This window comes from Nanorana parkeri, unplaced genomic scaffold (assembly GCF_000935625.1).
Source record: "Nanorana parkeri isolate BGI_ZX_2015 unplaced genomic scaffold, ASM93562v1 scaffold1, whole genome shotgun sequence".
In the NCBI taxonomy this organism is placed as follows: domain Eukaryota; kingdom Metazoa; phylum Chordata; class Amphibia; order Anura; family Dicroglossidae; genus Nanorana; species Nanorana parkeri.
Window position 1 is genome coordinate 3076637 of NW_017306269.1, and position 11968 is coordinate 3088604.

General features: G+C 44.5%; 1 protein-coding gene across 1 annotated transcript; it reads right to left on the reverse strand.

Moving 5' to 3' along the window:
• Positions 1-2947: 2947 nt before the first annotated feature.
• Positions 2948-11537, reverse strand: ATF3 (activating transcription factor 3). Its single transcript, XM_018553364.1, has 4 exons — positions 11459-11537; positions 5666-5903; positions 4826-4933; positions 2948-3729 (listed from the first exon to the last, which is right to left on the reverse strand). The coding sequence occupies exons 2-4, from the start codon at positions 5897-5899 to the stop codon at positions 3511-3513; spliced, it is 561 nt and encodes a 186-aa protein (XP_018408866.1). The 5' UTR covers positions 5900-5903; positions 11459-11537; the 3' UTR covers positions 2948-3510.
• Positions 11538-11968: the final 431 nt, after the last annotated feature.

Sequence of the window (11968 nt, forward strand, 5' to 3'; positions counted from 1 at the left end):
TGGCAGCTCCCAGTATGGTGACACCATAAGCCTCCGTCTCCTTTAATGCCACAAAACAGACTGAACACCTTAGGAATTGGAATCATTTTTGTCATTAGTTCCTGATAAAAGTTTCATTCATTCCCTTTCAATACCTAAAGGCCAACCCCACCCAAAACTAGCCGGGTTTTTGCTGATCTCCCCGTCGTTCTAGAAGCCATCATGGGCTTCCACTTGCCAGCAACCAGGCAAAACCGAAAACACCAGTTTGGAGCAGAGACGACCTTTATGTTCACTGTACACATAGACAAAAAGTTAGTGTAGGGACATACAGATCCCTTTACCATGTACTGAAAGTTCTGCTACAGAATATAGTCATCAAATACATGTTTTGCTGGCGTCTCATTCATACGTATAGTATTTGTGTGTCTGAGGTACTGTAATTGTCGTGGTGTGTGTTGTACATTGGATGAAACACACTGAAATGGACTGACAATTAGAATCGCAATGCTGTAGTCTAGCTAACTGGAGCAAATGTTTTTTTTTATTATCCTACATCAGGCTATGTGGTCGTGTGGCACTACAAGTTCCAGCATGCCACTCCGAAAACTGGTACCTGCTGGAAAGTCATGGCCTGTAATCATAGCATATGCAGCTTTTGTATTTGTCATTAAAGCTGAACTCCAGGCACCAAAACCTTCATTTATCCTCCTACCTCAGTAGCCACAAAGAGTTTAAATCTACTCTGTGTACTCCACATGCCTTTCCAAACCTAGATATGACCTTGTAAATGCAGTGACATCGTTACTGTGTGGTACATAGACTGTGCAGAGAGCAAAGCTGTGGAAGGGACCCAGCAGACCCTGTCCGCTACAGACTGCCTGCAGAAAACTACAGGAGGGGCGGAGACATGACCAGTCACCCTGCACAAGCAGAGATAGCAGCAGTGACTGGTCTTTATTACAGGAAGCTCCTGCACAGAGGTAAAGTGTCACACTGGATTACTGCACAGATCAGGAAGAAACACACAAAGCGCCCCACAGAGTAAACTCATGCCTCTTCTATTTAGACAATATTGGCTTATCCCGGAGATAAGCTTTAAGCTATACTAGGCTTGATTTGAACTATTTTAATACTTTTTATTTTGCAATAAGGGGCCTCATTAGTAGATTCAACTTTTCAGAGGTCTGCCCTATCCAAAAATCAGTCAGTTTCTAGTTCAGGTTTCTCTTGCACAAAAGGGGCCCCAGGAAGTCATAATTGTGACACTGAGCTGCAAGTACTTGCACTCCATCACATACATTGATGCTAAGATAAATTTATCATATGCATTGGAACAAAGGTGCAAAATAGGCAAGAAGTGAAGACCTGGACCTGTTGTATACATAGACTTTGGATGCGGGTATATTTGTGTGTATTTCTCTTCCTTATGATTGCAGAATGAATGTAATGTATCTGCAAACGCAAAGCATGTTTCTTCAATACTTATGGGAACATGTATAGACCTTCCTGTGCTCCTCAGCACCATCTAGTGGTGATAATGCCGAGGTGGGCGGAAGGTATATACATGAGCCCTTAAAGTGATCCTATCACCACAGGGTCACTTTAACAGTATGGCTCTACACTTACCCTTGCCAATGGCCTGTGTGTAAAAATGCCACCTTGTCGCTGCTCCCTGTCTGCAGTAGGTGTTTGACTCTTTGGGTGTGTTGAATGCCTGTTACTCCCCGCCGCACGCTGTGGATTCTCCCCCCAATTCGTACGTCTTGTAGCAATATATGAGTTGACCGGAGAAACCATATTATGTGGCATGGGAGCACACCCAGAAGTGAGAACTATATGCAGTGGCCAGGGAGCAGAAAAAACATTTTCAACATTTGAACCCACAAGCTGCTGGAAAAGTAAATATGGGGCCTGTTTTACAGCCTAGTCATTGTGTATAGATACAAGATCACTTTAAACTGCTGTGTAGTTGGTTGGTAAGTATTGCTACATTTTTCGCATGCCTGCTCCCTCACAACATCAAAGTCCACATACAGTAGGTACTGGTAACCCACATCAACCAATAAGAATTGACTTTCAGCCGTTTCCTGCGACCATGCTGATGAAAGCTGGTCAACTGTTGGGACTTATTGGATAAAACTGCTGTGGATTCACCCATGGCTGCACATTATTTTTGTGTTTGAGCCTCTCAGCATTTTCACTTCTTCAAGAGTTAACTTAACCACCGTTCATAGTCTGCACGCACCATTACACCACACCGAGGATCATTTATGAAAGCTGAAGCCGTAAGAGTGAAGGCATTGTCAGAGGGAACCAATTCAGTTCTGTGTTTCATAACTTAAAAAAACAGCCAACATCTATGTTTTTATCTTTTTCGCAATCAGCTCTGGTGGATCTGTATGATGCAATACAGAGTCAACAATGAAGGCCAACTCCAACTGAAAATAATATTTCACTTGTAAGAATGGGTACCAGTGGGTCAAATCCCTACACAGCTTTTTACATCCCCGAGACTCCAGTGGTAAGATTTGCCGTATGGCAGTTGTCTTTGCTCGCTTGACTCTACACTTGTATGTGTATCCTTTGGAAATCATGACACCATCCTTTCGAGTGGAACTGGTTATTTCATTTGGTATATTTCCCCAATGAAGTCTCGGAAACATAAGAAGCCAGCAAATGAGTCAGCTTGCCAGCAACAGCAAATACAAATTCTATGAGTGGATGAAAGTGATGTAGGTTCAAATGTATGCAGACATACTCTGACAGAAGCCATTTTGAAGTGTGAACCAATATTCTAAATGGTAAAACCCATCATTCCCTGTGATGCCGGCTATAGCTCAGCCTGTCCTAGTCAGCTAACCAAGTTCTTGAACTGGCGGGCAATATTAGTTTACCTTTGGAAATGGTTGCCTCGAGTAGATCTAAGCTGCAGATACACTTATAGAAACTTTTAGTGCCCAAAAATAAAAAAAAGTACAACATTGACAATTAAAGATGGTGGAAGCAAGATGACTTCTCAAAAATAAATAGCAGGAAACAAGCATTGTCTCCAAATGGATCAGTTAAGGCAGTTCATTGGATGTTTCCATCTTCTTAAAATACTTCTGTGGATTTGAACAGAAACATTAACGGGTGACAGATACCGTCACCCCCAAAAACACTGAAATGTTTTTTCTCCTTGTTTCTGTTAACAAAAAAGAAAAATCGATTGCACAAAGTGTAAAAAATAACAAATCAGACTGCTAGGATGAAGGAAGCAGCAATCGAATAGTGACTGGAACCTGGTAATAACTCCGAAAGGTAAAGTACGTTCTCCTTTTGTTGGAGATTCCAAGCCACTACTGGATGGAAGGAGCTCACAGCATCCTATAAAAAGGGAAAGTCCTTCCACTTTGTAACCAGAGACATCTGATGTTAATACGAAGTAGGATCTTCCTGGTAAAGATTCCTCAGTTGCAAGGATTCTCTGATGTCCTGAACCCCCAAAGGGCTGCACATAGTTCATTCTGAAGTCCAGCAGACAAGCGCTCAGTTCACACCTTCCGTCACTAAGTTCTGCAGCGTGCTTTCTTTGATTTGTTGGATGAAGAGTTTGCGCTCGTCCTCCGGGGTCCGCCCGTTTTGTGCTCGCACAATGCAGGTGGGTCGGTGGAGGTTCAACATGTAGATAAGATGCTGCTTCTCGTTCTTTAGTTCCTCAATTTGGGCTTTCAGGTCTGCATTGATAGATTCCAGCTTCTCTGACTCCTTATTAGAAGAAACAAGGCAGAATTAGGGACAAGGTAAACACAGCCTACCTAGAGACAGATAATGGAATTTTATAAAAGGCATACGCTTTTTAAAACCTTTATTCCTTAAATGTACCAATGTAAATCAAGCAATGCTGCAGATAGAACAACTCTCTTTTGGTTCCTTTCTACTGCTGTCCTTTAGGAGGTGTATTAGGGTCACCTATGGTTCATTCAATTCAGCTGTGGACCCATGTAAGCCAAAGCCAAAGAGAGGCTAACACACATTAACTTTTTTTCAAAGTAGAGGATCTTACTCAACCGAGCAAAATAAAGAAACAGAACATGTTTTGGGGGGACACACAGGTACCCTTTCTCAGGGTTACAGACTTTGAGAATGATGAACTGCATGTCCCTCAGATGTTTGTTGTTTGATTATTTCTCCCCCATGCTCACTCTGCTTTATCAGAGTACTGCATTGCTGGCTTCTCCTTGCCTCTTGCTTTCAGACACTTTGCTGAAGGCTTGTTACAGGCTAAGTTCACCTTTTAAAGAGAATACATTTTGCAGTCAAGGGGTCCCAGTGCATAACAAAAAACTGTGCAGTGATGTAGCAACGGCAGACAGTGCAACGTGCGTGCACAGGGATTTGAATGAGGAAGTTTGCTCACGTCCAACAGCTGGAGTGCCCTAGTGACAGGATAGGTCAGGACATGGCAAAGCCATCTATGGGAGGTTTGTTTAGCCAGGCTCCTTGGGGGGAGAAAATGGCCAACAGGTATGAGATTTGCATTTGTCAAGATTTGAAAAGCTGCAAATTTTCTTGATTTGTACTGGGGCCACTTGACTGCATAGGCTATTTTCTTTAAAAGGTGACCCTATCCTCTAAAGTCAAACTATTCATTGACATACAGTATGTGCACCCCTGCTGTCAAATGACAGTCTGTAGCAGTTGGGTGAAATACAAAAACAAGGGGCTCAATGCAATTTCTGTTGACTCGCCACTTAGAACGGTCACAAACTACGTCCTCGTAATCAAATCATTTGCCTACTTGATGCTGTGTTTATTCTCTACACATTAGAATGGTGGAAAGGGATGGCATGGGTGCTCTCACCTTCTGCAAGCATTCTGTTTTCTCTTTCTTTTTGTTTCGACACTTTGCAGCTGCAACCTTGTTCCTCTCTCTTCTCCTCCTCTTCCTATCGTCTTCATGCGGCACAAACTGGGAAATAAAAAAGGACATGTCTGCATAAGTTTCAGATATTTTCCCAACAGTGCACTGACAAAGGATGTCTCACAACCAGCAGATAACAGATATCGGCTTTTGTTTGTTATTGGCCAATCACAGGATTAGTCTGCCAAAAAAGATTTCACTTTTGGGTTAATGCAGTCTGAATGAAGCATCGCCACGCAGATCTTAGGCAGGTTCTGGCAGACTCTGCACCCAGGTTCCGAACGCTGGTCTTTACACAGCAGTCTCGCTCTCTCTGTTGGATTTTTTTGTCTTACTATATAACAGGAGAACTGAGATTACATGGCTATGGCAGAAGGCAGTTGGGAACTCAGATGAGGGAATTACACAGCCCTCGCCGCTCAAAGATAAAAAGTCAGCTGACTGGACACCAGTTTTGAGTACATTGATCCTTTAAAGATAGTTTGTCACTTTACCTGCTCAGGACAAAGTGATATGTTCTCTTGTAAGACAACCCCACCCCCATGCTAATGTGCCTCTTCCATGTGCTCCCCTACCACTCCAGTACTTGGTTGGAGTGCTGAGCCCTAACCCTGTGTAAGCTCTGTATTGGATGGAAAAGCATCAAACAATTATGTATTTCAGCTGTAGATAAGGGTGTTCCTGGTGTATCCCTTTAAATATGAATGCCTCTCTACAATGACCCCACCGTAACCAGTTCTCCCAAATAACCACTTTGATCCAACCATAGACATAGCATACCTCTGTCTTAGACATTGTCATTTCAATGGGCCTTTCCGCAACCACAACGCTATCCAATGTGCAAGGTGCCCGGATACGCTTATTCTGGATGGTGAACCTCAGTTCTTCTTTAACCAGAGGCGTCAGGTTGGTGAAGTCTTCGAAAGCAAATGTCATTGTTGGAGACAGGCATGGGACAATGGCGGTTGCGCTGACCTCCACAGCTGATCCCTGTCCTGGGTGTTGAAGCATCATTTTTCTAAGGGGGAAACAAAATTCCAACAATTTAGGGATGCAAAACTTGACTTCACATCTATGAAATTGGATGTGTACCAAAATACTAATTGAAATAACTCTTTTAATCAAAGTTATTCACATTTTCAGAGGAAAATAGCAAAGTAAAGCCTACCCATAATTGCAGCCCCATATTAATATGTAGCATTCAAATATTCCCTGCTAACGGCTTCCGCAGCCCCAGGTTCCCCTCAACCAAGTCAGCAATGAACAAGAGCAGCCAAAAGCCAAGTCAGCAATGAACAAGAGCAGCCAATGGAGGAACAGACAGGGTGCTAGAGCAAGTGTAATGGTGCACATACGGGCAACGCATGTTTGCTTTAAGAAAATGTGGCCAGTTAGAAATCACATTTTAATGATCCACCTGCGCTAAAGGGTAAAACTTAAAAAGCTAATTGGTTACTGTACAACACCGATTTAGGCATTGCTCCTGAATAAGGAAACACAACATTTCAAAAAGTGTCCCATAACAACCAATCAGGTTTCATCTCAAATTCTGCGGCAAGAAGAATTGACTGATTGCGACAGATGATGGCTCAATGCTTGGCCCAGTTTTCCATTTATGTATAAATCAGTCTACATAGTGTGACATGAGTCCTAACAGAATTCTCCAAATGTAAAACATGACCGCTGTCCAAAAAGTAGTGATGACATCACTATATATTTCTTATGTTCACATCACTTGTGGAAAACAAACTTTGATAAGGTATCTGATTGGATTGGGTAAAATGAGCTGCATCATCACTAGTTCGGTAATAACGTCAGCAGCTACACTAATACAGCTGAAAGCTTTTTGTTGCTTGTAATGTTACAAAGTACAAAGTTTACTAGATGTATAAATAGCATTTGGCTTATAATTACACAAGCTCACAATGTTATTTTTAGGGTCAGATCACCAATTAAACCATTTATTTTCCTCAGAGGTCCGTTCCAGTGTCAACAAGAGGTGAGCGAGATTTGGCTCTTTGCCTGTCTGGAAGCCCAAGCTGCTTACTAAGTTTCTGAGGGAACTGAAAGTCATTGTAACCCCTCAAGATTATGTTATTTCTCATCACTAGGAGAAATGAAATTTAGTATCTTCAAGTGACCCAGTCATAAAATATAAACACCCTAAATAAGTGCACCCGTAAAAGACGACTCTCAGTGTATACCAATCCTGCTGCCAATGTGGATAGAACACAACTCTGTTCAGTAAAGTCCTCTGCTGAAATCCATATCGAACCAATATTTCTGGAAGTGTCCAACTTCTGGGTGCCCCCCAGATCTCAATGGTTCTCCAGCTGACCTCCATGTCACTGATGTGTCCTGTAATGGGTGGAGGTCAAAGGTAGGAACCACGGGGGACCCACAAGTGTTGGTTTCCCTATGGATTTCAGCAGATGACTTTACTGAACAGTGTGGTGTTATGGCATTGTGGGCAAGGGGAAAGTGAAGTACTGAGAGTCTTCTTTTACTGGCACACTTATTTGGGGATTTTTTTATTTTATGACAGGGTCACTTTATTGGAAATCAGGAAGAATAGATGATGAACCAGCCAAAATTCAGGTGGCCCTGTCGGTTTCTCCACTTGACAAAAGGCTGAACAAAAAAAACCTATCAGCGTATGCCTATCCTATTGCTCCAGGACAGGCAAGCTCACCCTTACTTAGCTGGTCACTAGCCTGGAGCAAGCATACGTATATCAGGTATCAAGATCAGAATGACAACCCTGAAGCCTACACCTTAAAAAACAAGGTCATCAAAGGTTTCCCTCATATCTATACTCTAAGAGGGTTCCTTTAAACTTTCTTCTCAATATGTGCAAAATGTTTTATGGGGTATTTACTAAATACGCCATCAGGTTCCAATAATTAAACAAACCTAAAAGGGATCAAAGGGGGGGAGAGAGAGAGGGGGGAGAGAGAGAGAGAGAGAGAGAGAGAGAGGGAAAGTGGAATGAGGTTCACTTATGCAATGCAGCCATATCAGTGGTGTGCGTGTCACAGAACTACAGGTGACACAGAACCTAAATAATGATTTCAACCGTATATTTTTAGCCATTTGTCTGGAGTCGCCTTTTAAGTAATCACCTGACAATACATTAACCCGATGTCACAATGCCATTAGGTTAATGTTAAACAGTCAGTGAGCTCATGGCCTCAGTGACCTGGCTATGTCCTGGAGCAACCCGACATGACTACTGCTATTTCTAAAGTAGTGGGGTAACGTGCTGCCCTGCAGCCATGGAGGTACCACATGTCCCAGCATGTCTTAGTGAGGCTGGTGGGTATGGTCAGACTTGAAACACCAACAAAGCTGGGGGGCTAAGAATTATCTGACCTTTCTTAGTGATTGAACAAGGAAGCAGAGTGTCATTTCCGGGAAAAGAATCCGGTTTAGAATGTGTTGTGTCACTACAAAGGACATTGTGTAACCTGCCAGCAACTAGTGGTGACAGCAATGAGGAAAGCAACAAGTAAAAAAGCCACCAGACATCATCAGGCGAAGAAAGCTCAGTCACTGTGACGTGCAGGATTCTCATTGTCCTCCTGTCTTGGCTGCGCTTCTATATTCTTGAGATTCATCTAAAATCTCTTCCTGCGGTCTCCATCAGCCCACAGGGACCTTCAGGTCTCCATCAACACAGGGGGACCTTCAGGTCTCTGTCAGACCACGGGACCTGCAGGGCTCCGCCAGCCCACGGGGACCTGTAGGTCGCCGCCAGCCCACTGGGACCTCCAGGTCGCCGTCAACCCACGGGGACCTGTAGGTCGCCATCAACCCACGGGGACCTTCATTCAAACCATCACTGAAGTGTGAGATCAGTTGTTACAAAGCTGTTAGTAGATCTACAGGAGATTGCACAGTGTATGGCCAGCTTTACACTTTGCCAATAAGCCTGACAATCTACACCAGGGGTAGGCAACCTCAGCACCCCAGCTGTGGAAAACCTACAAATGTCATCACATCTCTGACTCTGGGAGTCCTACCTGTGACTGTCAGAGTCTTGCAATGTCTTGTAGGACTTGACATACTACACATAGACAGCTTTGTACATGCCACACGGCAGATCCCACTCTGCAAGTCACACGCGTGTCTCTGGTCATGTATCCACATATAAGGGAACCGTCTATTCTTCTTCAACTTGCACGCCATCCACGCAAAAGTGAACAAAAAACGACTTCTGAAACCACCGAGAGATCCCTCTCTGTGTCAGTTCTGCAAAGGCTGTCACATCACACAGCTTCCACCATGGCAAAGAGCCAGGAGGAAACAATGTTATATAAAGAAAAGATTGTGTGTGTACACATCGAAGGCAGAAGCAGAAGTCACAGCAATCATCACACATGACACACTTGTATCGGTGAGAGATATACTTTGTACTCTTCTTTACCTCATCACATAAACTGCTGGAGCCGTGACAACAGAAGACAACCATTGCTGGGGGGCAGGTGACCCGGTCCTGATAAAGAATCGGTCCCAGGCAATAAAAAGGTGTTTACTCTCCGGCCACCTCATCCTCCTGACATGTCCAGAGATACACCTAATGCCCATCACAGTATAAAACCCCCATTGTCTGATCCTTCACAGGATCCATTACTGACACACAGAGCTCCACACGAGGAATGTACTGATGACAACATCCGTGTGCAATACTCAGGGGTCTCGTCTCCTCCAAAACTTTACATCAACATCAGTGAAAAGATCAAACCTTCATTCAATGTATACATCCTGGTGTGTGTGTGAGTGTGAGTGTGTGAGAGAGAGAGAGAGAGAGAGAGAGAGAGAGAGAGAGAGAGAGAGAGAGAGAGAGAGAGAGAGAGAGAGAGAGAGAGAGAGAGAGAGAGAGAGAGAGAGAGAGAGAGAGAGAGAGAGAGAGAGAGAGAGAGAGAGAGAGAGAGAGAAAAGAGAAGAAAGAAAGAACGAATGAACAAGATGGGGTCACCACTGGAATGAGGTTCACTTCGAGTGTTTATGCTGTGCAGCCATATCAGAAAGAAAGAAAGAAATAATGAAAAAAGAAAGAAAAGTAGAGAAAGAGATATATAAAAAGTGATCATTAATACACACACACACACATGTGACTGTATTCTATGACATAACACATACCTGTGTACACATGTTATACAGATACAATACACATGTTGTGTCTCGGGGAGTCATGGATCACGGAGTGTCCTCTGCTCCGTGTGGAAGGCGGAGGACTCGGGCAGAGGAATGGGGAGTTCTAGGCGGGAATGTGACGCCACCTTTTGGCGATCGGTGTGAAAGTCACATGTGAGAACTGAAAGTATTTCCGAGCATTTCATCAGAACGCAGAGCCGGAGCAATGCTCACCTCCCGGCCACCCACATGGCACTGCTCACCGGGACACCCAGCCTCCCTTCACATGGAATGTACAAGATTAAACCTACCTACAGCACAACAACTACTACCACCTACAGCACAACAACTACTACCACCTACAGCACAACAACTACTAAATACAGCTCAACAACTACTACCACCTACAGCACAACAACTACTACCACCTACAGCACAACAACTACTAAATACAGCTCAACAACTACTACCACCTACAGCACAACAACTACTACCACCTACAGCACAACAACTACTACCACCTACAGCACAACAACTACTAAATACAGCTCAACAACTACTACCACCTACAGCACAACAACTACTACCACCTACAGCACAACAACTACTACCACCTACAGCACAACAACTACCACCACCTACAGCACAACAACTACCAAATACAGCTCAACAACTACTACCACCTACAGCACAACAACTACTACCACCTACACTCTGCTGTCCTGGGGATTCTGAGATTCCTGTAGTCCGCTCTATCCCGTCAACGAATTATCTTTATATATAAACACAAAGATAACCCGCTCTCCTCACACACACAGGAAAGTAACATTCTGAATATATACACAACAATGATAATAATAATAATAACACCCAGCGTGTCCCTGAGATGTGTATACACAGCCCGGGGAGATCCTCATCATCCCTCCGGATACACATCATATATTATCAGCAATGAAATGACAATTATTCATAGTAGTAGAATGGACGGAGCCGAATGTCACATGACTTCTATTATAATGGTGATTAATAATGATGATCAGTATTACTGATAATACGTGGGGGTGGGGGGGGGCTCACTCTGATCTCTGGATACAAATCATAATAATAGATCCGGGGTCGCGATCCTAACTCGAATAGCCCCCCGATAATCTAGTCATCCCCCCACATGTATCTGAAGCAGTCCGGAGCGGGCTCTGATCGCAGTTCGGGCTATCTCAGGTCACAGCCGCGCAGCAGTTGGAAAAGTTGTTACAAAGTCTCAGCAGCGCGTTCCATTGTTCCGGGTCGGGCAGGACCCAGCTGGGTACAAGGTGAGGAGGAAGAAGAGGGGGGAGCTCGGGGGGAAAAGTCACCCAGAAAGTGATGGAAGAAGTTAGGAGACAAAGGAAGCCCCCACCCCCCTAGGAAGAGTGGGAGGCTGGCAGGAGCCCCTCTTACCTGAAGCTTGTCAGCGCGCTGCTGTTCTTAGGAAAGAATGGCAGACAAAGGGTCGGCTCCGTCCAGCCAGCACTCAGTCCTATCCGTTCCCCTCCGCCACTCTTTCTTTCTCTCTGGTAGAGTTGCATCACCGTGTTATATAGTAGAGGGGCCGTTCTGGAATGCGTTACGTCATGCTAATAATAGAAGCCATGGTGATGCAAGGTAGGACCAGAGAGAGGAGGGGCCCCTGGTGTTGATGATGATGATAAGAGGAGGGGCCCCTAGGATGATGATGATGAGGGGGAGGTGTTTTGCAGGGGGAAGCCTCTCTCCATAAGAGGAATAGGGCGAGGACTTGGGTTAACTCCTGCGTGTCATCGCTATGAGCCAATGCAGCCGAAGCCGGTGTAGTGACCGCAGGCGGCTGGCATGTGAGCGCTGGGAGGAGCCCGAGAGCGCTGCGCCAATGTTTTCATGTTATTCTCCGCTGTTACCTAGCAATGGGGTACCCGGACCGCGCTGCGCTGC

Coding starts and splice junctions, on each gene's coding strand:
- ATF3 (XM_018553364.1), bottom strand. CDS start 5,899: ATGATGCTTCAACACCCAGGACAGGGATCAGCTGTGGAGGTCAGCGCA. Junction 4,934..5,665: donor TGACAATGTCTAAGACAGAG/GTATGCTATGTC, acceptor TTTATTTCCCAG/TTTGTGCCGCATGAAGACGA. Junction 3,730..4,825: donor AAACAGAATGCTTGCAGAAG/GTGAGAGCACCC, acceptor TCTTCTAATAAG/GAGTCAGAGAAGCTGGAATC.